At 38.7% G+C, this 25572-nt stretch overlaps 1 protein-coding gene and 1 long non-coding RNA gene across 2 annotated transcripts in view; both read right to left on the bottom strand.

Moving 5' to 3' along the window:
* LOC309977759 overlaps nt 1-25572 on the bottom strand; it is a 984496-nt gene that overhangs the window by 615965 nt on the left and 342959 nt on the right. The window lies entirely within an intron of this gene.
* Nucleotides 19027-21509, bottom strand: UBQLN2 (ubiquilin 2; the record flags this gene model as incomplete). The annotated part of the gene is made up of 1 exon (XM_082864292.1): nt 19027-21509. Exon 1 carries the CDS (start codon nt 20899-20901, stop codon nt 19027-19029), a length of 1875 nt encoding a protein of 624 aa, XP_082720418.1. The 5' UTR covers nt 20902-21509.

Here is a 25572-nt window from a genome sequence, read left to right as displayed (position 1 = left end):
AAATGAAGGGGAAATAGGCAGAACAGAATTCAGAATGATGATAGTAAAGATTATCCAAAATCTTGGAAATAGAATGGAGAAAGTACAAGAAACGTTTAACAAGGACCTAGAAGAAGTAAAGAACAAACAAACAATGATGAACAACACAATAAATGAAATTTAAAATTCTGTAGAAGGAATCAATAGCAGAATAACTGAGGCAGAAGAACGGATAAGAGATCTGGAAGGTAGAATAGTGGAAATAACTGTCACAGAGCAGAATAAAGAAAAAAGAATGAAAAGAATTGAGGACAGTCTGAATAATTCTGGGACAACATTAAACACACCAACATTCGAATTATAGGGTACCCAGAAGAAGAGGAAAAAAAAAGGGTCTGAGAAAATATTTGAAGAGATTGTAGTTGAAAACTTCCCTAATATGGGAAAGGAAATAATCAATTACAGGAAGTGAGCGAAACTCATACAGGATAAATCCAAGGAGAAAGACGCCAAGACACATATTAATCAAACTATCAAAAATTAAATATAGAGAAAAAATATTAAAAGCAGCAAGGGAAAAGCAACAAAAACATACAAGGGAATTTCCATAAGGTTAACAGCTAAACTTTCAGCAGAAACCCTGCAAGCCAGAAGGGAGTGGCAGGACATATTTAAAGCGATGAAAGGGAAAAACCTACAACCAAGATTACTCCACCTAGCAAGGATGTCATTCGGATTCGACGGAGAAATTAACACCTTTACAGACAAGCAAAAGCTAAGAAAATTCAGCACCACCAAACCATCTTTAAAACAAATGCTATGGCTTCCCTGGTGACACAGTGGTTGAGAGTCTGCCTGCCGATGCAGGGAATATGGGTTCGTGCCCCAGTCCAGGAAGATCCCACATGCCACGGAATGGCTGGGCCCGTGAGCCATGGCCACTGAGCCTACGTGCCCAGAGCCTGTGCTCTGCTATGGGAGAGGCCACAACAGTGAGAGGCCTGCATACTGCAAAAAACAAAAACAAAAACAAAAAAACAAACAAAAAAAACAAATGCTAAAGGAACTTCTCCAGGCAGGAAACAAAAAAGAAGGAAAAGACCTACAAAAACAAACCCAAAACATTTAAGAAAACGGTAATAGGAACATAAATGTCGATAACTACCTTAAAAGTAAATGGCTTAAAAATTTCAACGAAAAGACACAGACTGGCTGAATGGATACAAAAACAAGACACATATATATGCTGTCTACAAGAGACCCACTTCAGACATACATACACATACAGACTGAAAATGAGATGATGGAAAAAGATATTCCATGCAAATGGAAATAAAAAGAAAGCTGGAGTAGCAATTCTTCTATCAGACAAAATAGACTTTAAAATAGAGACTATTACAAGAGGCAAAGAAGGACACTACATAATGATCAAGGAATCAATCCAAGATGAAGATATAACAACTGTAAATATTTATGCACCCAACAGAGGAGCATCTCAATACATAAGGCAAATACTAACAGCCAGAAAAGGGAATATCAACAGTAACACAATCATAGTAGGGGACTTTAACACCCCACTTTCACCAAAGGACAGATCATCCAAACTAAAAAGAAATAAGGAAACACAAGCATTAAATGACACATTACGCAAGATGGACTTAATGTATATTTATAGGACATTCCATCCAAAAACAACAGAATACACTTTCTTCTCAAATGCCCATGGAACATTCTCCAGGGTAGAATGTGACCTTGGGTCACAAATCAAGCCTTGGTACATTTAAAATGGAAATCGTATCAAGTATCTTTTCTGACCACAACGCTATGAGACTAGATATCAATTACAGGAAAAAAAGTGTAAAAAACGCAAACATATGGAGGCTAATCAATACGCTACTAAATAACCAAGAGATGACTGCAGAAATCAAAGAGGAAATCGAAAAGTACATAGAAACAAATGACAATGAAAACACGACAATCCAAAACCTATGAGATGTAGCAAAAGCAGTTCCAAGAGGGAAGTTTATATATAGCAAGACAACCCTAACTCAAGAAACAAGAAACAACTCAAATAAAACACCTAACCTTATATCTAAAGCAATTAGAGAAAGAAGAAAAAAACCCAAACTTAGAAGAAGAAAAGAAATCATAAAGATCAGACCAGAAATAAATGAAAAAGAAATGAATGAAACAATAGCAAACATCAATAAAACTAAAAGCTGGTCTTAGAGAAGATAAACAAAACTGATAAATCATTACCCAGACTCATCAAGAAAAAAAGGAAGAAGACGCAAATCAACAGAATTAGAAATGAAAAAGAAGTAACAACTGACACTGCAGAAATAAAAGGATCATGAGAGATTACTACAAGCAACTCCATGCCAATAAAATAGATAACCTGAAAGAAATGGACAAATTTTAGAAAGGCACAACCTTCCGAGACTGAACCAGGAAGAAACAGAAAGTTTGAACAGACCAGTCAAAAACACTGATATTAAAACTGTGATTAAAAATCTTCAAACATATATATGTGTTAGAGAAGAGCTAACTCCTATCCTTCTCAAACTCTTCCAAAATATAGCAGAGGGAGGAACACTCCCAAACTCATTCTGAGGCCATCACCCCAATACCAAAACCAGAAAAAGATGTCTCAAAGAAAGAAAACTACAGGCCAATATCACTGATGAACATAGACGCCAAAATCCTCAAAAAAATAGCAGCAAACAGAATGCAAAAGCACATTAAAAGAATCATACACCATGATCAAATGGGGTTTATCCCAGTAATCAAAGATTCTTCAATAAATGCAAATCAGTCAATGTGGTATAACATATTAACAAATTGAAGGACAAAAACCATTTCATCTCAATAGATGCAGAAAAAGCTTTCGACAAAATTCAACACCCATTTATTTATGATAAAAATCGTCGAGAAAGTGGGCACAGAGAGATCCTAATTCAATATCGTAAAGGCCATATATGACAAACCCACAGCCAACATCGCTCTCAATGGTGAAAAACTGAAACTATTTCCTCTAAGATCAGGAACAAGACGAGGTTGCCCACTCTTCCACTGTTATTCAGCATAGTTTTGGAAGTTGTAGCCATGGCAATCAGAGAAGAAAAGGAGATAAAAGGAATCCAAAATGGAAAAGAAAGTGTCACTATTTGCAGATGACTCCTAAAGATACTACCAGAAAACTACTAGAGCTAATCAATGACTTTGGTAAAGTAGCAGGATATAAAATTAAGGCACAGAAATCTCTTGCATTCCTGTACAATAATGATGAAAAATCTGTAAGAGAAATTAAGGAAACACTCCCATTTACCATTGCAACAAAAAGAATTAAATACATAGGAATAAATCTACCGAAGGAGACAAAAGACCTTTATGCAGAAAACCATTAAGAAACTTATGAAAGAAATTAAAAGACAATACAAACAGAAGGACAGATACACCATGTTTTTGGATTGGAAGAATCTACATTGTGAAAATGACTAAACTACCCAAAGCAATCTACAGATTCAATGCAATCCTTATCAAACTACCAATGGCATTTTGCACAGAAGTACAACAAAAAATTTCACAATTTGCATTGAAACACAAAAAGCAGCGAACAGTCAAAGAAATATTGTGTAAGAAAAACAGAGCAGGAGGAATCGGCCTCCTTGACTTCAGATTATACTACAAAGGTACAGAAATCAAGATAGTATGGAGGAGGGCCGGGAAGATGGCGCAAGAGTAAGATGCGGACATTCCCTTCCTCTCCACAGATATATCAGAAATACAAGTACACGTGGAACTGCTCCTATAGAACACCCACGGAACGCTGGCAGAGAACTCAGACCTCCCAAAAGGCAAGAAATTGCCCAAGTACCTGAGTAGCGCAAAAGAAAAAAGAATAAACACAGACAAAAGCATAGGGACGGGACCTGCACCACTGGGAGGGAGCTGTAAAGGAGGAAAGGTTTCCAAACACTATGAAGCCCCTTTGCAGGTGGAGACTGTGGGTGGCAGAGGAGGGAAGCTTCAAAGCCGCAGAGGAGAGCACAGCAATACGGGTGCGGAGGGCAAAGCGGAGAGACTCCTGCACAGACGATGGGTGCCAACTGGCACTCACCAGCCCAAGAGGCTTGTCTGCTCAACCGCCGGGGCGGGCGGGGGCTGGGAGCTGAGGCTCGGGCTTCCATCGGTTGGTCGAATTGCAGGGAGAGGACTGGGGTTGGTGGTGTGAACAGAGCCTGAAGGGGTTAGTGCACCATGGCTAGCCAGGAAGGAGTCCGGAAAAAGTCTGGACCTGCCGAAGAGGCAAGAGACTTTTCTTCCCTCTTTGTTTCCTGGTGCCCGAGAAGAGAGGATTAAGAGCACTGCTTAAAGAAGCTCCAGAGACAGGTGCGAGCCGTGGCTAACAGCACAGACTCCAGAGACGGGCATGAGACGCTAAGGCTGCAGCTGCCGCCACCAAGAAGCCTGTCTGGGAGCACAGGTCACTATCCACACCTCCCCTTCCGGGAGCCTGTGCAGCCTGCCACTGCCAGGGTCCCGTGATCCAGGGACAACTTCCCCAGGAGAAAGCAGAGAGCACCTTAGGCTGGTGCGACGTCCCGCCGGCCTCTGCCACTGCAGGCTCGCCCTGCATTCACACCCCTCCCTCCCCCTGGCCTGAGTGAGCCAGAGCCCCTGAATCAGCTGCTCCTTTATCCCTGTCCTGTCTAAGCGAAGAACAGATGCCATCAGGGGACCTACACGAAGAGGAGGGGCCAAATCCAAAGCTGTGCGCCGGGAGCTGTGTGAACATAGTAGGGAAAGGAAAATTTCTCCCAGCAGCCTCAGGAGCAGAGGATTAAACCTCTACAAACAATGTGATGTACCCTGCATCTGTGGAATACCTGAATAGACAATGAATCATCCCAAATTGAGGAAGTGGACTTTGAGAGCAAGATATATTATTTTTTCCCCTTTTCCTCTTTTTGTGAGTATGTGTATGCTTCTCTGTGAGATTTTGTCTGTATAGCTTTGCTTTCACCATTTGTGCTAGGGCTCTGTCCGTCCGTATATTTATTTTTTTACTTAAAATATTTTTTCGTAATAATTATTTTTTATTTTGATAACTATTTTATTTTATCTTTATTTTATCCTTTTTCTTCTTCACCGTTCTTTCTTTCTTCCTTTCTTTCTTTTCTTCTTTCTTTATTTCTTACTTTCTAATTTTTCTCCCTTTTATTCAGAGCCATGTGGATGAAAGGCTCTTGGTGCTGCAGGCAGCAGTCAGTGCTGTGCCTCGGAGGTGGGAGAGCCAACTTCAGGACACTGGTCCACAAGAGACCTCCCAGCTCCATGTAATATCAAACAGTGAAAATCTCCCAGAGATCTCCATCTCAAAACCAAGACCCAGGTTCACTGAACGACCAGCAAGCTACAGTGATGGACACCCTATGCCAAAGAACTAGCAAGACAGGAACACAAATCCACCCATTAGCAGAGAGGCTGCCTAAAATCATAATAAGACCACAGACACCCAAAACACACCACCAGACGTGGAACTGCCCACCAGAAAGACAAGATACAGCCTCATCCACCAAAACACAGGCACTAGTCCCCTCCACCAGGAAACCTACACAACACACTGAACCAACTTTAGCCACTGGGGACAGACACCAAAAACAATGGGAACTACAAACCTGCAGGCTGCAAAAAGGAGACCTCAAACACAGTAAGAAAAGCAAAATGAGAAGAAGAAAAACACACAGCAGATGAAGGAGCAAGGTAAAAACCCACCAGACCTAACAAATGAAGACAAAATAGGCAGCCTACCTAACAAAGAATTCAGAATGATAGTAAAGATGATCCAAAATCTTGGAAGGAGAATAGAGAAATGCAAGAAACATTTAACAAGCACCTAGAAGAACTAAAGTGGAAACAAGCAACGATGAACAACATGATAAATGAAATTAAAAATACTCTAGAAGGGATCAATAGCAGAATAACTGAGGCAGAAGAACGGATAAGTGACCTGGAAGATAAAATAGTGGAAATAACTACTGCAGAGAAAAATAAAGAAAAAAAGAATGAAAAGGACTGAGGACAGTCTCAGAGACCTCTGGGACAACACTAAACACACAAACATTCGAATTATAGGGGTCCCAGAAGTAGAAGATGGAAAGAAAAGGACTGATAAAATATTTTAAGAGATAACAGTTGAAAACTTCCCTAATATGGGAAAGAAAATAGTTAAGTCCAGGAAGCACAGAGAGTCCCATACAGGATAAATCCAAGAAGAAACACGCCAAGACACATATTAATCAAACTGTCAAAAATTAAATACAAAGAAAACATATTAAAAGCAGCAAGGGAAAAACAACAAATAACACACAAGGGAATCCCCATAAGGTTAACAGCTGATCTTTCAGCAGAAACTCTGCAAGCCAGAAGGGAGTGGCAGGACATATTTAAAGTGATGAAGGAGAAAAACCTACAAAGATTACTCTACCCAGCAAGGACCCCATTCACATTTGATGGAGAAATTAAAACCTTTACACACAAGCAAAAAATAAGAGAATTCAGCACCAACAAACCATCTGTAAAACAAATGCTAAAGGAACTTCTCTAGGTAAGAAACAAAAGAGAAGGAAAAGACCTACAATAACAAACCCCCAAAAATTAAGAAAATGGGAATAGAAGCATACATATCGATAATTACCTCAAATGTAAATGGATTAAATGCTCCCACCAAAAGACATAGACTGGCAGAAGGGATACAAAAGAAGACCCATATATATGCTGTCTACAAGTGACCCACTTCAGACCTAGGGACACATACAGACTGAAAGTAAGGGGATGGAAAAAGATATTCCATGCAAATGGAAATCAAAAGAAAGCCTGAGTAGCAATTCCCTTATCAGACAAAATAGACTTTAAAATAAAGACTATTATTACAAGAGAGAAAGAAGGACACTACATAATGATCAAGGGATCAATCCAAGAAGAATATATAACAATTGTAAACATTTATGCACCGAACCTAGGAGCACCTCAATACATAATGCAAATACTAACAGCCATAAAAGGGAATATCGACAGTAACACAATCATAGTAGGGGACTTTAACACCCCACTTTCACCAATGGACAGATCATCGAAAATGAAAATAAATGAAAATAAATAAGAAAACACAAGCTTTAAATGATACATTAAACAAGATAGACTTAATTGATATTTACAGGACAATCCATCCAAAAAAACCAGAGTAAACATTTTTATCAAGTGCTCATGGAATGTACTCCAGGATAGATCATATCTTGGGTCAGAAATCAAGCCTTGGTAAATTTAAGAAAATTGAAATTGTATCAAGTAACTTTTCCAAACACAACGCTATGAGACTAGATATCAATTACAGGAACAGATCTGTAAAAAATACAAACACATGGAGGTTAAACAATACACTATTTATTGACGAAGTGATGACTCATGAAATCAAAGAGGAAATCAACAAATACCTAGAAACAAATGAAAATGAAAACCAGACAAATATGTCACAAAGAAAGAAAACCACAGGCCAACATCACTGATGAATATAGATGCAAAACTCCTCAACAAAATATTAGCAAACAGAATCCAACAGCACATTAAAAGGATCATACACCATGAACAAGTGGGGTTTATTCCAGGAATGCAAGGATTCTTCAATATACGCAAATTATTTAATGTGATACACCATATTAACAAAATGAAGGACAAAAACCATATGATCATCTCAATAGATGCAGAAGAATCTTTCATCAAAATTCAACACTCATTTATGATAAAAACCCTGCAGAAAGTAGGCATAGAGGGAACATTCATCAACATAATAAAGGTCATATATGAGAAAACCACAGCCAATATCATTGTCAATGGTGAAAAACTGAAACCATTTCCCCTAAGATCAGGAACAAGACAAGGTTGCCCACTCTCACTACTATTATTCCACATGGTTTTTGAAGGTTTAGGCACAGCAATCAGAGAAGAAAAAGAAATAAAAGGAATCCAAATCGGAAAAGAAGAAGTAAAGCTGTCACTGTTTGCAGATGACAAGATAATATACATAGAGAATCCCAAAGATGCTACCAGAAAACTACTAGAGCTAATCAATGAATTCGGTAAAGTAGCAGGATACAAAATTAATGCACAGAAATCTCTGGCATTCCTATATACTAATGATGAAAAATCTGAAAGTGAAATCAAGAAAACACTCCCATTTACCATTGCAACAAAAAGAATAAAATATCTAGGAATAAACCTACCTAAGGAGACAAAAGACCTGTATGCAGAAAATTATGACACTGGTCAACGAAATTAAAAATGATACAAATAGATGGAGAGATATACCGTGTTCTTGGATTGGAAGAATCAATATTATGAAAATGAATCTACTACCCAAAGCAATCTACAGATTCAATGCAATCCCTATCAAACTACCACTGGCAGTTTTCACTGAAGTAGAACAAAAAATTTCACAATTTGTATGGAAACACAAAAGACCCCGAATAGCCAAAGCAATCTTGAGAACGAAAAATGGAGCTGGAAGAATCAGGCTTCCTGACTTCAGTCTATACTACAAAGCTACAGCAATCAAGACATTATGGTATTGGCACAAAAACAGAAATATAGATCAATGGAACAGGATAGAAAGCCCAGAGATAAACACACGCACATATGGTCACCTTATCTTTGATAAAGGAGGCATGAATATACAGTGGAGAAGGACAGCCTCCTCAATAAGTTCTGTTGGGAAAATTGGACAGGTACATGTAAAAGTATTAAATTAGAACACTCCCTAACACCATACACAAAAATAAACTCAAAATGGATTAAAGACCTAAAGGTAAGGCCAGACACCATAAAACTCTTAGAGGAAAACATAGGCAGAATACTCTATGACATGAATCACAGCAGGATCCTTTTTGACCCACCTCTTAGAGAAATGGAAATAAAAACAAAAATAAACAAATGGGACCTAATGAAACTTAAATGCTTTTGCACAGCAAAGGAAACCATAAACAAGACCAAAAGACAACCCTCAGAATGGGAGAAAATATTTGCCAATAAAGCAACTGACAAAGGATTAAACTCCAAAATTTACAAGCAGCTCATGCAGCTCAACAACAAAAATACAAACAACCCAATTCAAAAATGGGCAGATGACCTAAATAGACATTTCTCCAAAGAAGATAAACAGACTGCCAACAAACACATGAAAGAATCCTCAACATCATTAATCGTTAGGGAAATGCAAATCAAAACTACAATGAGATATCATCTCACACCAGTCAGAATGGCCATCATCAAAAAATCTAGAAACAATAAATGCTGGAGAGGTTGTGGAGAAAAGGGAACACTCTTGCATGGCTGGTGGGAATGCAAACTGAACCCCCACTATGGAGAACAGTATGGAGGTTCCTTAAAAAACTAAAAATAGAATTACCATACAACACAGCAATTTCACTACTGGGCATATACCCTGAGAAAACCATAATTCAAAAAGAGTCATGTATCAAAATGTTCATTGCAGCTCTATTTACAATAGCCAGGAGATGGAATCAAACTAAGTGTCCATCAACAGATGAATGGAAAAAGAAGATGTGGCACATATATACAATGTAATGTTACTCAGCCATAAAAAGAAACGAAATTGAGTTATTTGTAGTGAGGTAGATGGACCTATAGCCTGTCATACAGAGTGAAGTAAGTCAGAAAGAGAAAAACAAATACCATATGCTAACACATATATATGGAATGTAGGAAAAAAAAAAAGTCATGAAGATCCTAGAGGTAAGACCGGAATAAAGACACAGACCTACTAGAGAATGGACTTGAAGATATGGAGAGGGGAAAGGGTAAGCTGTGACAACGTGAGAGAGTGTCATGGACATATATACACTACCAAACATAAAATAAGATAGGTGGTGGGAAGCAGCCACATAGTACAGGGAGATCAGCTCGGTGCTTTGTGACCACCTAGAGGGGTGGTATAGGGAGGGTGGCAGGGAGGGAGATGCAAGAGATATGGGAACATATGTATATGTATAACTGATTAACTTTCTTATGAAGCAGAAACTAACACACCATTGTAATGCAATTATACTCCAATAAAGACGTTAAAAAAAAAAGATAGTATGGTACTGCCACAAAAAGAGAATAGATCAATGGAACAGGATAGAAAGCCCAGAGAAAAACCCACACACATATGGTCACCTTACCTTTGATAAAAAAGGCAAAAATATACAATGGAGAAAAGACAGCCTCTTCAATAAGTTGTGCTGGGAGAACTGGATAGCTACATGTAAAAGAATGAAATTAGAACACTCCCTAACACAATGCAGAAAAATAAACTCAAAATGGATTAAAGACCTCAAATTAAGGCCAGACACTATAAAACTCTTAGACGAAAACATAGGAAGAACACTGTATGACACAAATTATATCAAGATCCATTTTGACCCACCTCCTAGAGAAATGGAAGTAAAAACAGAAATAAACAAATGGGACCTAATGAAACTTCAAACCTCTTGCACAACAAAGGAAACCATAAACAAGACCAAAAGACAACCCTCAGAATGGGGGAAAATATTTTTAAATGAAGCAACTGAGAAAGGATTAATCTCCAAAATTTACAAGCAGCTCATGCAGCTCAATATCAGAAAACAAACAACCCAATCCAAAAATGGGCAGAAGACCTAAATAGAAATTTCTCCAAAGAAGATATACAGAATGCCAACAAACAAATGAAAGGTTGCTTAACATCACTAGTCATTAGGGAAATGCAAATCAAAAGCACAATGAGGTATAACGTCACACTGGTCAGAATGGCCATCGTCAAAAAATCTACAAACAGTAAGTGCTGGAGAGGGTGTGGAGAAAAGGGAACCCTCTTGCACTGTTTGCGGGAATGTAAATTGATACAGCCACTATGGAGAACAGTATGGAGTTTCCTTAAAATCCAAAAATAGAAGTACCATACGACCCAGCAATCCCTCTACTGGGCATATATACCTTGAGAAAACCGTAAATCAAATAGAGTCATGTACCACAATGTTCACTGTAGCTCTATTTACATTAGCCAGGACTTTGAAGCAACCTAGGTGTCCATCGACAGATGAATGGATAAAGAAGATGTGGCACATATATACAATGGAATATTACTCAGCCATAAAAAATGAAATTACATTATTTGTAGTGAGGTGGATGGACTCAGTATCTGTCATACAGAGTGCAGTAAGTCAGAAACAGAAAAACAAATACTGTATGCTAACACATATATATGGAATCTGGAAAAAATATGGTTCTGAGGAACCTAGGGGAAGGTTAGGAATAAAGACACAGACGTAGAGAATGTACTTGAGGACACGTGGAGGTTGAAGGGTAAGCTGGGACGAAGTGAGAGAGAAGCATTGACATATATACACTACTAAATGTGAAATTGATAGCTAGTGGGAAGCACCCACATAGCACAGGGAGATCATCTCGGTGCTTTGTGTCCACCTAGAGGGATGGGATAGGGCGGGTGGGAGGGAGGTGCAAGAGGGAGGAGATATGAGGATATATGTATACATATACCTGATTCACTTTGTTATACAGCAGAAACTAACACATCAATGTTAAGCAATTATACTCCAATAAAGATATTAAAAAAATAAGTCAAACTGCCTAAAGCCATCTAGATATACGAATACATCCAAAAATGGAAGCAGGGGTTTGAGTAAAGCAAGAAAGCCAAGACAATTTTCCTATAGCCTCTGGTCACATAATATGTGGTTAATCCAGGTGAAGGCTCATGGAGAAGGCAAACATCTACATGGGGAATATATCAGGGTAGTTCATTAGTATAAGTGTATGTGGACGGGACCTATATTTAGCTGTCAAAACAAAGTCTTACACATACACACACATTTGAGGTTCGATTTACATTCCTCAATTAAGGAAACTAATATGTTTCAGCCTGTACCCAGTACCAAGATGCTCTTTTCCAAACCCTTTGGAGTCCTAGGGTAACTTATAAGGAATACAAAGCATAATGACTCAAAAATATTAAGGTCATTTATTTGATGTAATGAAACCCAAGGTATCATGTAAAGCACAGTACTAACTTTTTTGTTGCTCCAAAAGGATCACCCTAAGTAAAGAATTATGTACGGAATTTTATATATATATATATATATATATATATATATATATATATATATATATGTACATATATACATATATGTATATATTGGGTCAGCCAAAAAGTTTGTTCAGGTTTTCCATTAGATGTTATATATATATATATATGGACATTCACACACACACATACACACACACTCACACACACACACACTGCTATATCCTTACATCTTACATACCACTCTTAGTTTCAGCTTCCTCACATCACCATGGTGAATGCCAGGGGGAGGAGAATATTATCAAGAGAAAAAGGAGGTCAGAATAGCACTGTAACCTTCATTCTCAAACTAGAGTCCTTTGACCTCAGGCATCTGCTCCTATTTCCTCCTCCCAAGCTCTCAGCACTTTCTGACATTCAGTTTAAGATCTTGTTTGAGTCCTTTTCCCATGTGTAGGATCATGAAATAAAACAATGAGTTTATCTAGACGTTATGTCAACAAAGGTGGCAGTCTACTTCTGATTTGCTATTTATTAAGGTAAGAAATGCAGAAGTTTGTAACATGTCTTCATTCTGGAACAACCTTGACCCCAGCCCTTGAAACTTCAGTGAGAAGCTGAAAAGTCCATTTGGGAGAATATTAGCTTTGGAAGGAATCTTGAAGGTCTTCTAATTCATTCTTGAATATTTCTGTCTAATGGGCTTCCGTTTAAACAGCTCCAGTGACAAGGGTATCTTCAATTTATTGCTATAAAGTTCCTAAGAGTAAGCCAAAATTCTGACTTCTTGTAAAATTTAAATTTATTTGCCCTCTGAAACTACCCAAGTAAATGTTATGCCTCTTCTATCTGACAAGGCCCTCAATTATTAAAAAAAAAAAAACCCACAACACCCAGTCTTTAGACTAAAACATTCTTGTTCCTTTTAATAATTGTTCTGTGTCTATTTGTAAATGAGTTACCATCTTGGTCACTTTCCAGGTTGTCTGTGTCCATCTTAATTGTGGTACTCTGAAATGATCCAAATCTCTCAACATAAATGATCAAGAAAAGAAAAAAACATTATGAAGGACTTCTCTGTGCTGGACACCATGCCTCTATTAATAGAGCCTAAGACTTCATTACACCTATGTGCACTATAATCTCACATGGTGGGCTCATGTTAAACTTATAGTAAATTAAAATCACTGAGTCTTTTTCACAAATGCTATTTTTAAGCCACATAACCCCTTTCCTTTAGTAACTGAATTTTTGATATAAGACTTTACATTTTATCCTATTCAATTTAATCCTGCTAGATTTGGCTATAGATTTTCTTCCATCTACTAAGGACTTTTGGATCTTGTTAGTGACATCCAGTGCATTTATTCTGCCTTCTAATGCTATACTATTTGCCGTGGGATGGGCAAGCTATTTTATATTTTCATACTAGTTACTGAAAAATAATTTCAATGAGACAGAACTGAGGTTAGAAACCACTTGTTTATATTGACACATCATTTGGCACTGTCAATTCAACTTACTAACCCATCTACTGGCCTGTTATTATCTAGCTCATGTTACTCCAATTTTATTCTTAAGGGCATTTTGAGAAACTGCCAAATACCATGGTGAGGTACACAATGTTTATTGCCTTCTGAGGTCTCTGGGAGGCAGCTCAACAAAATGCAGGCATCCTCCAGAGCAGCTGAAGCACAAGTGGCCCATGTGATTGCCAATTTGGAGGCATACCGTATGTATTAGGACACTGTGGACAGATGTACTGAAGGACAGTTTCAAATATTCGCCATAACTCAAAAGTCAGAAAGCCAAACCACCAAATTGCAGTTTTGATTATGACAAAGCTGATTCTCACATATGCATTTTTATGGGAGCTGCACCAGTGTGAAAAGCAGCAGAGATGCATTCATTTAACAACAGCTAATGTATCTCCACAACAACACCCAGGAGGCAAGTTAGTACATAATTTATTATAAAAATCTCTATTATAAATAGACCAGTATAGTTTAATAGATTCAGGGGAATGCAGAAGAATGAACTGGTTAAGCACACACTCTGGAATCTCAGAATTGGGTTCAAATTTTGACTCTGTCACTTAATAGCAGTGTGACCCCAGAAAGTTAAACTGTTAGTTAATTTCCTTATCTGTAAACTGGGGAAGATAATAGTAGTACTACCATATAGGGTTGCTATGAAAATTGAACATAACCATGAATACATTAGCTATTATTATCATCCCAATCTAACAGAAACAATATTGTGAAATCCAAGCTAGAGCTGAGTAATCATGTCTTTTTTCTTTCATGCTCATCAACTATTCTTTTAATAATAAATTAAAGCATCTTTCCTGAAATTACCTTAAATTTGCTAATCTACACATTGGGCTAAGAAGTTCTGAAGTTGAATTTTGATAGTACTTAGGGAACCCAAATCTGTGTTTAGATACCTCAGTACAGCTGAAGCTAGCTAGCCATATGCTTCAATACATATCCATTTGATGAATAATGTTGCCTATGTATGTCAGGACAAACAATTCCTTATTTGAGAGTGGCTTACCCAACCTTTGGAGTTTGCTGGTTTAGAATACCTTTTGCCAATGGTGCTTACCCATTATCAAAATGTCTAAAGCCTTGGTAAGAATGTACACCACCTGATGAAGTTGTTCTTTGGGTGGCTTCAGTCTGGTATCTGAAATCATAATCCAAATCATTTTTCTCCTTTCTAGTTTTAGAAAATTGTTTTTCCCCTAAGTTTCCTAACAGACTTCTGGGAAGATGGTAGCATTGGAAAAGGTCCCCAATTTTTGTCCTTCCTCCTACAAATCAATAGAAATGACCACAGGGAAACAAAAATTGAGCAAAACCTGTACAAACAATGAGGGCATTAGAATTGTCAAGGAATTTCTGTAAGACATGATGCTGATGGGGCCATACTGAAAGATATCGCCAATCTTAAGTTCTGTGATATATTGACAAATCAAGAAAATCCTGGCAGAAAAGCACTAATACCATCTAGCTTAAAGGAGCAAGGACTGAAGGTGGGAGCAGGCAGTGAAAAAGACTGGGATGAGAACCTCTCATAAATTGAGGTAAGCCTGAGTAACATTCTTCATCTAAGCCTCCCAATACATTTTTTAAATAAAATAATACAAATTGAAAATATCGAAATTGCCACATAGTTTTAAAAGTTTACATTTACTAAATTAAGCTGTATTATGAACATTTTCAACCAGCTCAGTCTAGCTGTATGGCTGGAGTAATCAACTCATTTGAGAATAATGTTAAAATTCTGAATTTGAGTTTTGTGAACATGAAACACAGGCCAAAGGGCTCTCCTGATACCTTAACCCAAATCCCTGGGCTAGGCCCTGACAGGAATTACTCCATTTGTTGCTATTTTGACATTGCACATCAACAGACTTTGGAGCAGGCTGCTCCTTCTCAGAAGGCAAGCTCAGTGTCTCTGACCATGGTCTCAATAAACATGATGGTCTCAACCTGATATGAGTCCTCATTAATAAACCAGGAGGACTTATTTCAATGTTTTATATCCAACCCACTCACACACTGGCCACACACAAGTGGCGAGTATAATATGATATCACATACCTGAAGTAGAGGCCAAAAGAGCAAATGAAGAAAGCCAACTTGAGGTGAACATCTCCTGCTGGGATTGCCCCTGGCCCTAGCTCCCTCCCCACTACCTCATCCTGCTGGCTCACAGAGCCAGTAATATAAACTTACACCATCTAGCCATCTAGTGTAAGCTTAGAGAGGGGACGACAACCAAGTAAACAGTGAAAGCATAAAAGAATTACCCCACTCTTATTGGAGGGAGAAAGATAGCAGGTTAGGATATGCCCTTCTTATTCAACGATGAATAAATGGATAAATTGTGAATTAACAGTAGATAAAACCCAAAACAAAAACAGAGCCTATGAAAAGAACTTGCAAGATAATAAGAGGAAATTATATCATGTAAGAGATGAACAGTTTTAAATTTTTTTAAAAGGGTAAATAAAGTTATAAACAAAAATTAATTAACTGGAAAGCAAAAATACAACCAAAAAAATAGAATTAATAAATTAAAGACTTGGACCTTTTCAGGGAGAAAACAAAATGTATTAAAAGGTAGAGAAACATTTGGCAAGGGTAATTAAGGAATTCTCTGTTCCTTGAATGCCTGAAAGAAATTTACCTGTTAAATTGTCTGAGCCAGGCCTCAGAAAACATCCAGTTTTTCCTATAGCTATTGATTTCTTGCTATTTTCTATGTTACTGGCTAATTTTTATATTGATTGCCTATAAAATCCTTCATGTCATAAAAATTCTTAATTATGGCAGACTTTGCTACTGTAATTATTGTGAACACCCAAGCATCATACAGCAGTGAAATAATAAATCACCATTTCCTAACTTGATGTTCTGAGGAACATTGATATGCCAAATGTTATTAGGGTGTTTAAAGGGAAAAAAGTTGTTCTTTACTCAAATAAGTTTAGGAAATGCTGAGTTAGATAAGATTAAATAGTTTTTAATCGTTTAAAGAACATACTCCTTTAAACAACATAATACTAGTCAAAATTTACTGCCTAATGACTCTCCAAGAGGGGCTACAGTATACAGCATTTTGCAAACTTATTTGACCATCTCCCAGAGGCATGGTCTTTCAAAAATGCAATTTAGAATTGCTGCAGCAAACATAGTCTGGTTAAAATGAGAAACAAGACAAGAATGCCATTGCCACTTTTCCTCTTTAGCACTATTCTGGAATTGTTTAACCCATGCCATCAGAACTATGTTATAAATTTTGAAAATAACCTATCATTATAACTTATCATTGATATGATTGCTTACCAGGAAAAACTCAAAAGGATCAACTGAATGTCTCTGAATTTAATAGATTCCAATAAACTGCCAACTTAAAATTAATCTATGAAAATACATTCTTCCCCTATATAGCAAAAATGACCACACAGGTAACACAGTGAATAAGAGCTCACAATTGCAGTATTGTTTCCCATATATCTGTATTACCTAGGAATACATTTATTACAAATTATACAGCACTTAAATAAATAAAACTCTCTTGAAGGATGTAAAAGCTTTTTAAAAATGAGGCAATATATCATGTTTCTGGAAAGCACTGTAATTCTCACTATCGTATCAATTTAAGACAATTCTAATCAAATTCCCAATTTATTTTTTTGGGGGGGAGGGAAGTCTAATAACTGTAAAGTTCATCTGGTAAAATCAACACGTCAGAATCATTAGAAAATTGTGAAAAATAAAAAAGATCAAAAGGAGGACTTACCCTAAGAGATATGAAGTCATTTCTAACTCAATAACTACAGGTGGTGTACTGGGTCTACAATGTTCAGTGGTACTAAAGAGAATTCAAACACAGAATAAAGTATATATATGTATGACATTTCAAATGGAGGGGGGCATGAGGACAATGAGATAAAAACCGGGTAACAACTGTCTACCCTTTGGGGGGAAAAAAAAGTTAGAATACCTAAATCTATACATCAAAATAATTCCAGACAGGGCAAAGGAACTTTTTTTCAAAAACAAAACCATCAAAATTAGAGAAATACAGGATAAGATTTATATAATCTTGGGGTTGGCAATCCTTCTAAACATGATCCTAGGGCCAGAAGGCAAAAAGGAAAAGATTTATCCATTTTAAATTTTTTTATTTTTTTAGTCATTTTTAATGCATTTTTCCCTGTGCACAAGAGAAATAACTGATAGAGTCAAAAGATACAGTTTCCTTTATACACAGCAGTTAAAAGTAATGCAAACGTCACATGACATTTTCAGTGAAAGTTACATTTCCAATTACAAATCAAAATGCGTATTAGGGTCTCTTTATGGGAGAAGCTGAGAAGGAAGTCTTAAAAAAAGCACTTTCCTGGCATTACTATACTGATCCTTCAGGCTGCACTAAGATTAAGATCATATACAATCAATTTGCAAATGTTGACACAATGTCACACTGTAAGTTTTCTGTACAATTAAATGTATACGTAGAGATACCAGGATAAACATTTCTACTATATTTTAACTGAACTTGCCTAGCCAACATTTCCACTGAGAAGTTTATCAAAGATGCTGTAAGATTCTACAAAATTGTGAGATATACTGAGCTCCAGAAATATTTCTTATATCCTTTCTCATTTTGGTTATACATATTCTGCTCAGAGATTCTGTTGTAATATTTCTAGATGTACAGTTCCAATTGTGCTTACTGTACTGTGTATAAATATAGCAAAAAAGATCAAATGGTATAAACCTTACAGCATTTTGCTAGCAAAAATACATGCCAAAGTCACAATAAGCAATATTGTACCACAAATTAGAGCTTCAATTAATTTATGTTTTTAATATTTTCATTCTACATTTAATTACTATCATAGGATAATGTTTAAAATGCAAATAAATTGGACATCTGTAGGACAAAACTTGTTCACCCAACTGTAAAGGTTGATACCTGTTTCCAAAAATCACAATAAAAGCAGAAGTGTTTGCATGCAACACCTTTGAGTGAAATGGCATTGATTCCCACCATTCAAAACAGAGAAGGAAGGAAGGAAGGAAGGAAGGAAGGAAGGAAGGAAGGGAGGGAGGGAGGGAGGGAGGGAGGGAGGAGGGAAGGGAGGAGGGGAGGGAGGAGGGGAGGGAGGGAGGAGGGGAGGGAGGGAGGAGGGGAGGGAGGGAGGGAGAAGGGGAGGGAGGGAGGAAACAAAGAGGGAGGAAAGGACTCCACCTTAAAATGCATATTAAATTTATAACTAGACAGATTTAAAAGAATCAAAGTGAAAGTAAAGTACAATTATGTGTGTTTAAAGATTTAAGAGCCATTATCAAAAATAAGATACATTTTTTCAAGGTACAGAAATGTAATTATGATGGCTGGGAACCCAGCAGCCTCTCAATGGCTGCATTGATGTCGCCTCCTGTTGCTATTAGAGCCTGCAAGTTTGCTTCCCGGTTTAAAAACCCCATTGCGTTGAGCTGTTCCAGTTGTTGTTGAAATCTGACTTCTGGATTCGGCAGCTGCGGAGGATTTGCTCCAGCCAGAGCCTGCACCATTTGCTGAATGAACTGCTGGTTGGGTCCAGATTCCGATGTTGCGCTCGTAGTTTCACTGGGTGCAGAGCTAGATACAGGGGGCCCAGGGGGGGCGCCTGAGCCAGTGGAGCCAGGGGGACCTGCAGGGCCAGTGGGTCCTATGGGTCCAATGGGGCCTATGGGAGTAAACGGGACTATGGGGCCAATGGGGCCTATGGGTGTGACTGGGCCTACAGGGCCTATAGCTGTTCCCAGCACCCCCACCCCCACACCTGGAGTGAAGCTTGGAATGAGGCCAGGTGCTTCAGTGGCTAATGTCTGTAGCCCCTGCTGGATCTGCATTAAAGCCTGCATTGCTCTTGGGTTTGACATGGCTGAGAGTGTGTCTGGATTCTGCATCTGCTGCAGGAAAGCAGGGAGCTGTGGACGCATCTGCTCCTGCAGCTGAGGATTTGCAGTAAACACAGGGCTATTCAGCATCATCTGTGCAGCCAAATCTGGATTCTGGGTCAGCGACTGCATCATGCTTCTCATATAGGGTGCAGACAGCATATTCTGGATCAGCTGGGGGTTTTCAGTTATCTGTTGCAGCAAGCTCTGCATTCCTGGGGTGCTGAAGATGCTGGCAACATAATTAGCTGCAGCCACTGTGTTCCCCGTAGCACTGCTAGAGCTAGTGCCAGATCCACTGCCACTGCTGGTTGTTGTGCTGGTGGTCGCAGAACTCTGGGTAGCCGGTGGTGGCGCCCACGGATTGGGTAGTGGATCGCGATTTTCTGTGCGGGAAGGCTGCGTACCTTCCCCAGAGGAGGAACTGTTCCCCACCGAGGCAAACGGATTACCCCCAAACTGCTCTTGTGCGGCATTTAGCATGGGTTCTTGAATGTCAGTGTACATGCGCCGTAAAGCATTGTAGCCACCTGGGATGCTTTCAAGATTGCTGAGAGCCAGGTCTTGATTTCTCATCATTTCTTGCATCATAGCTGGATTCCTGGCGATTTCGAGGGTCTGCCTCATTATATCTGGGTTGTTGAGCAGGTGACTGATTTCTGGGTTTCTCTGAATCAATTGTTGCATCTGTGGATTGGCCATAATGAGCTGCCTCATCAGATCAGGATTCGAAAGCATGCTCTGAACAAAGGGATTTTCCATGATTTGGATCATCATCTCAGGGCTGGACAGGAGCTGCTGCTGCATCTGGTTCTGGAGCTCAGAGAAGTTGGTCGAGCTCAAGCCCAGGCTGCTAAGGCCTGCAAGTCCTCCCAGGCTCCCCAACCCAAACGGGTTGCTATTTGTGGAAATAGGTGTGGAGTTACTCCTGGGAGTCGACGCAGTGGTAGTATTAGTTCCCGCGGCATTACTAGGCTGGGTGGACTGGCCCTGAGGTCGGTTCTGGCTTTTGATGACAAGATGAACAGTCAGTCCATCATGGATGCCATGCTGAATCAAGGTATCTTGATCTTTTAAGATTTTTCCGGCAAAAATCAGCACTAGCTGATCCGTTTGGGATTTGAAGCGTTTCGAAATCGCTTCCTTAAACTGCTGGACTGAGCTGTTCTCGGGCACTGCGAACTCCTCTTTCTCTTTGGGGGTCTTCACAGTGACTTTGATAATTTTGGGCTCCACCGGGGCAGAGGCAGGGCTTTGGGCCGCAGCAGAGCCGCGGGAGGGGCGCGGGGGGCCGCTGCTCTCGCCGTTCTCAGCCATGGCGGCCGCAGTGACGCAGGCAGACAGGGAAGGCGCGGGCGGGCGGGCGGGCGAGAGAGAGAGCGAGGGAAGAAGGAAGGAAGGAGGCACCGCCGCAGCAGGCTGGGCCGGGCTGGGCGGGGAGCGCGGAGCACGGTACCTCTGTGTTGAAGACTGCGGATCCCTGGTCCTCCGGTGGAGAGAGGGCTCCGAGTAGGCCGCGGGCCGAGGTCTCGCCGCTCAGGTCTCTGGGCCGCCGCCGCCGCCGTGTGATCCCACCGCGCGGTCTCCCAGCAGCTCGCGCAGCTGCTCCGCCCGCTCCTCCCCGCCCCTTCCCTTCCCTTCCCCCAGTTCCGCGCTCGCCTCCCCGCCCCCCTCTGCTGACGCGGCGCCAGGCCCAGGATGATAGAGTCGACTCGGTCAAAATTAAAAACTTATGTACCGAAAAAAAAAAAAAAAGATGAGGGAGAGAGAAACAGAGAGAAAGAAACAAAGGGACAACAGGAGACAAGAGAAAAGAGAGGGAAGGAAGGAGGAAGAGAGGAAAGGGAGCCAGCTTCTATAAAGGACATTAAAGACTAATGGAGAATATATATATATTCCATCAGGCAGTGAAGTGAAAAGATGAAAGCCTGAATCAAACCGACCCGAAGTAAAAGATCAAAAATGAGAACCAAAGAACTCTGACAAAGCAAAAAGGAAAAGATGAACACCCCCCTTGGGGGAAGGGAAGAGGACTAGGCAAGAGCCTGCATTTTACAAAAGAAGTGCAAATGGCCAATGGGCATATAAAAGGATGATTAAGCTCACGAGTAATCAAAGAATTTCAAATTAAAACAATGAGATTCTTCTGTCTTATATTGGCAAAGATGAAAAATAATAATAAACCTTATCATTGAGAGAGCTGAGAAAATGAACTGTCATGCCAATTGAAGTGTAAGTTGTTACCTAAGGCAATTTTAACATTTTAAATATTTCCACCTTTATTTGGAAATGCCTCATTTAGAGACCTCACCTATGAAAATAATTGGATAAGGACACAAAAATACATATGTATAAAATGTACATGCACTGCAGCATTTAAAAAATTATTTTAAAAGATAATCAGTGTCTCTTTACACAGGATTGGTCAGATATATTATGATATTACCATACAAAAAATAATATTCACTGTTTAAGAAACAGGTAGTTAATTTGTATGATAAAAAGTGTACATGAAATAAATGGTAGTTACAGGGAAATTACAGAGTATTTTCAGTTTTATATATTTCCGTACAGTTAGAAATTATACAATCACATGTTTCAATACCAAAAAGTACAGTAAGTATATTTTTATGTTAAAACTATATTTTATAAACAGTTTGTATGTGTAAACTGTCCTTAAAGACAATGTATGTGTATGTATAAAAAGAAACCTGGAACACTATACACAAGTATGTTAATGGTGGTTAGTACTTGGTGCTAAAATTATGAATAACTGTTCCTTTTTTTTTTTTTTTGCTGAATTGGGTCTTCGTTGCTGCACAAGGGCTTTCTCTAGTTGTGGCGAGCAGGGGCTACTCTTCGTTGTGGTGCACGGGCTTCTCATTGCAGTGGCTTCTCTTGTTGTGAAGCACAGGCTCTAGGCACACGGGCTTCAGTAGTTGTGGCACGCAGCTCAGTAGTTGTGGCATGCAGGCTCTAGAGCGCAGGCTCAGTAGTTGTGGCACAGGGCTTAGTTGCTCCTCAGCACATGGAATCTTCCCATACCAGGGATCAAACCCATGTCCCCTGCATTGGCAGGCAGATTCTTAACCACTGTGCCAACAGGAAAGTCCCTTGTTCCTTTTTTTTAAAATAAAATTAAAAATTTTCTGATGGCTTTTATAAGTATGCACTGCGTTTACAATTTTTAAAAATGAGAAGATATTTTGGTGAGAAATTATAGGTAGAAATTGACAGGCACACAATAGTAGTGGCAGCTATTAACACATGTATCTAATTTAGTTACAGATTAAGTAGGAGAAATAAAGATCTAGCCCTTGAATAATAGAATAAATTTCAAATTTATGTATAAATTTCTAATTCTGGTTTATACCATGCATAAAAGTACCTTTTCCCCCTAGTATCCAGCCGACATTTAATAACATTTAGGCCACAAATGCTTTAGTAAATCTCAAGATAAGAAAAAAATATAGGTATATGATGTCTCTCAATAGGGGGATGGATTAATAGAGTGTGATTAATGTGATTATTAGAATACAGAAGATAAAAGGAATGAACTATATCTAAATATATTTATATATATAGATCTCAAAAACCTAATTAATTAGCAAAACACTCTATGGTGTTTATAGATGCATTCATATGTATGTGAAGCTATTGAAAATATACTAGAATGATTCATAGCAAATTTGCACCCATGAGGAAGAGGAAATGAAATAGGACAGAGGACAGTAATTAAAAGGAAATTTAATTAAATCTCTAAAAATATATTTCCTCTTTTAAATGGAAGCGAATATGGCAAAATAGCAAGAGTTAATTCTAGGTGGTAGGGATATGAGTATTTGTTATAATACTATTTTATATTTTTTTTAGATTTTTAATTTTCTCAAAAAAGAAAAAATTAAGAAAGTATCACAGGCCATCTTCCTTGATCTCAATAGAACAAAACTAGATATTAATAATGAAACTGTGAATGAAAAACTCAACCACTTGAAAATTAAAACAGAATTAAACACTTTTGGGACAAAGTGCAAATCAAAGTTCTTATTAGAGTGAATTTAGAAAAATAATGATAATGAGAACATAAACATTCATAATTATGATGGGATTTCCCTATATGTGATCTGAGGATCTCATTCAAAAATACGGATTTCTTGGGCTTCCCTGGTGGCGCAGTGGTTGAGAGTCCGCCTGCCGATGCAGAGAACACGGGTTCGTGCCCCAGTCCAGGAAGATCCCACATGCCGCGGAGCAGCTAGGCCCGTGAGCCATGGCCGCTGAGCCTGCGCGTCCGAAGCCTGTGCTCCGCAACGGGAGAGGCCACAATAGTGAGAGGACCGCGTACAAAAAAAAAAAAAAACAAAAACAAAAAAACAAAAAAAACAAACGGATTTCTAGACCCCACTCCAAACTTACCAAAATATAAGTGGTGCTCAGGAATCTGCATTCTTATCAAGCTTCAATTTAGCGGTATTTGATTTAACTATGTGAATGAGCTCAGAGTCAAATTTATACACTCAAAGATCTTAAATACCGAAGAATAGAGAGAGAAAAAATTAATTAGGCATTCAAATAAAGAGGACAACAGAAAAAAGAGGAAAGCAGGGTGATGGCTACAAAATGATAAAAGTCGAACATTAATGAATTAACAGACTCAAAAAATGAAATTTGCTAAGAAAATCTAAGAAGGTCTTTGAAGAACAAGTCAAATAGATAAACATTATAACTATGTGATTCTCTTACAAGGAACACAGCACGGGTAAAACACACTCATCCTCTTCCTGAATTCTCCTAAAAACACATTTCTTTTCCTTCTGTAAGCTCTTTATCCCTGGTGGTGCAATGGTTAAGAATCCACCTGCCAATGCAGGGGACATGGGTTCAATCCCTGCTCCAGGAACATCCCACATGCCACGGAGCAACTAAGCCCGTGCGCCACAACTACTGAATTCCACACACCTAGAGCCCGTGCTCCACAACAAGAGAAGCCCCTGCTCACCACAACTAGAGAAAGCCCACAGGAAGCAACGAATACCCAACACAGCCAAAAAGAAATAAATGAATAAATAAATTTAAAAAAACAATAAATAGCAATCATCCTGAGTTCTACCATAGAGGGTAATTTATGAGAAACTGAAAGACTTTGTCAAAGAGGTCTCCCCATGGGTGGTGGAGGAAGACCACAGTTTGGGCTCAGTAGATAGAGATTTGGTGTTATTTTGGCCATTGTTTTCTCTCTCCACCCCAGATTTATTGAGATATGGTTGACATATAACACTGTGTAAATTTAAGGGGTACAGCCCATTGATTTGATATACATATATATTGAAAAATGATTACCATTGCAGCATTGTCAGGTCACATAATGGCCTTTTCTTTTCTGTGGTGAGAACATTTAAACTCTATTCTCTTAGCAACTTTCAAGTATACAATACAGCATTATTAACTATAATCACCATGCTGTACATTAGATCCCTGAAATTTATTCATCTCGTAACTGGAAGTTCATAGCCTTTGACCAACATCTCCCCAATTCCCCTCATCCCCCAGCCCCTGGTAACCACCATTCTACCCTCTGTTTCAACGAGTTTGGCCAAAAGCACATTATTTTGAATTCTCTTCATTTATCTTATAAATCATGTTATTTTTTGCATTTTATTCCAAAATATATCCACTTTAATGTTTTAAATTACAACTAAATAAAATTAGCATTCCAGCAGTTAAATGAACACGCCTTTGTTAGTGAGAAGCACAACATTAATTAGCTGCAACTTAAGAAAGGAGCAACAAGATAATTACATGAAAACTAGAATTCCATGAGTAGATTTAATCACAGATAAAGGGTTTATATTTTTGAGAATTATGAGAAAAGACTTTGTACAAATCTTTGCTAATGACAAAGAAAAATGGATCACTGTATTACTTTTCTAGGAAGGTGTACATGACCAAAATATATTCAAGAAGTAGAAAACTTTAACAGGCCATGTA

The sequence above is a fragment of the Leucopleurus acutus genome (genome assembly GCF_964270905.1).
Source record: "Leucopleurus acutus genome assembly, chromosome: X".
Taxonomy (NCBI): Eukaryota; Metazoa; Chordata; class Mammalia; order Artiodactyla; family Delphinidae; genus Leucopleurus; species Leucopleurus acutus.
Note: the sequence above shows the minus strand (reverse complement) of the source record. Positions and strands in the feature narration are given on the sequence as shown.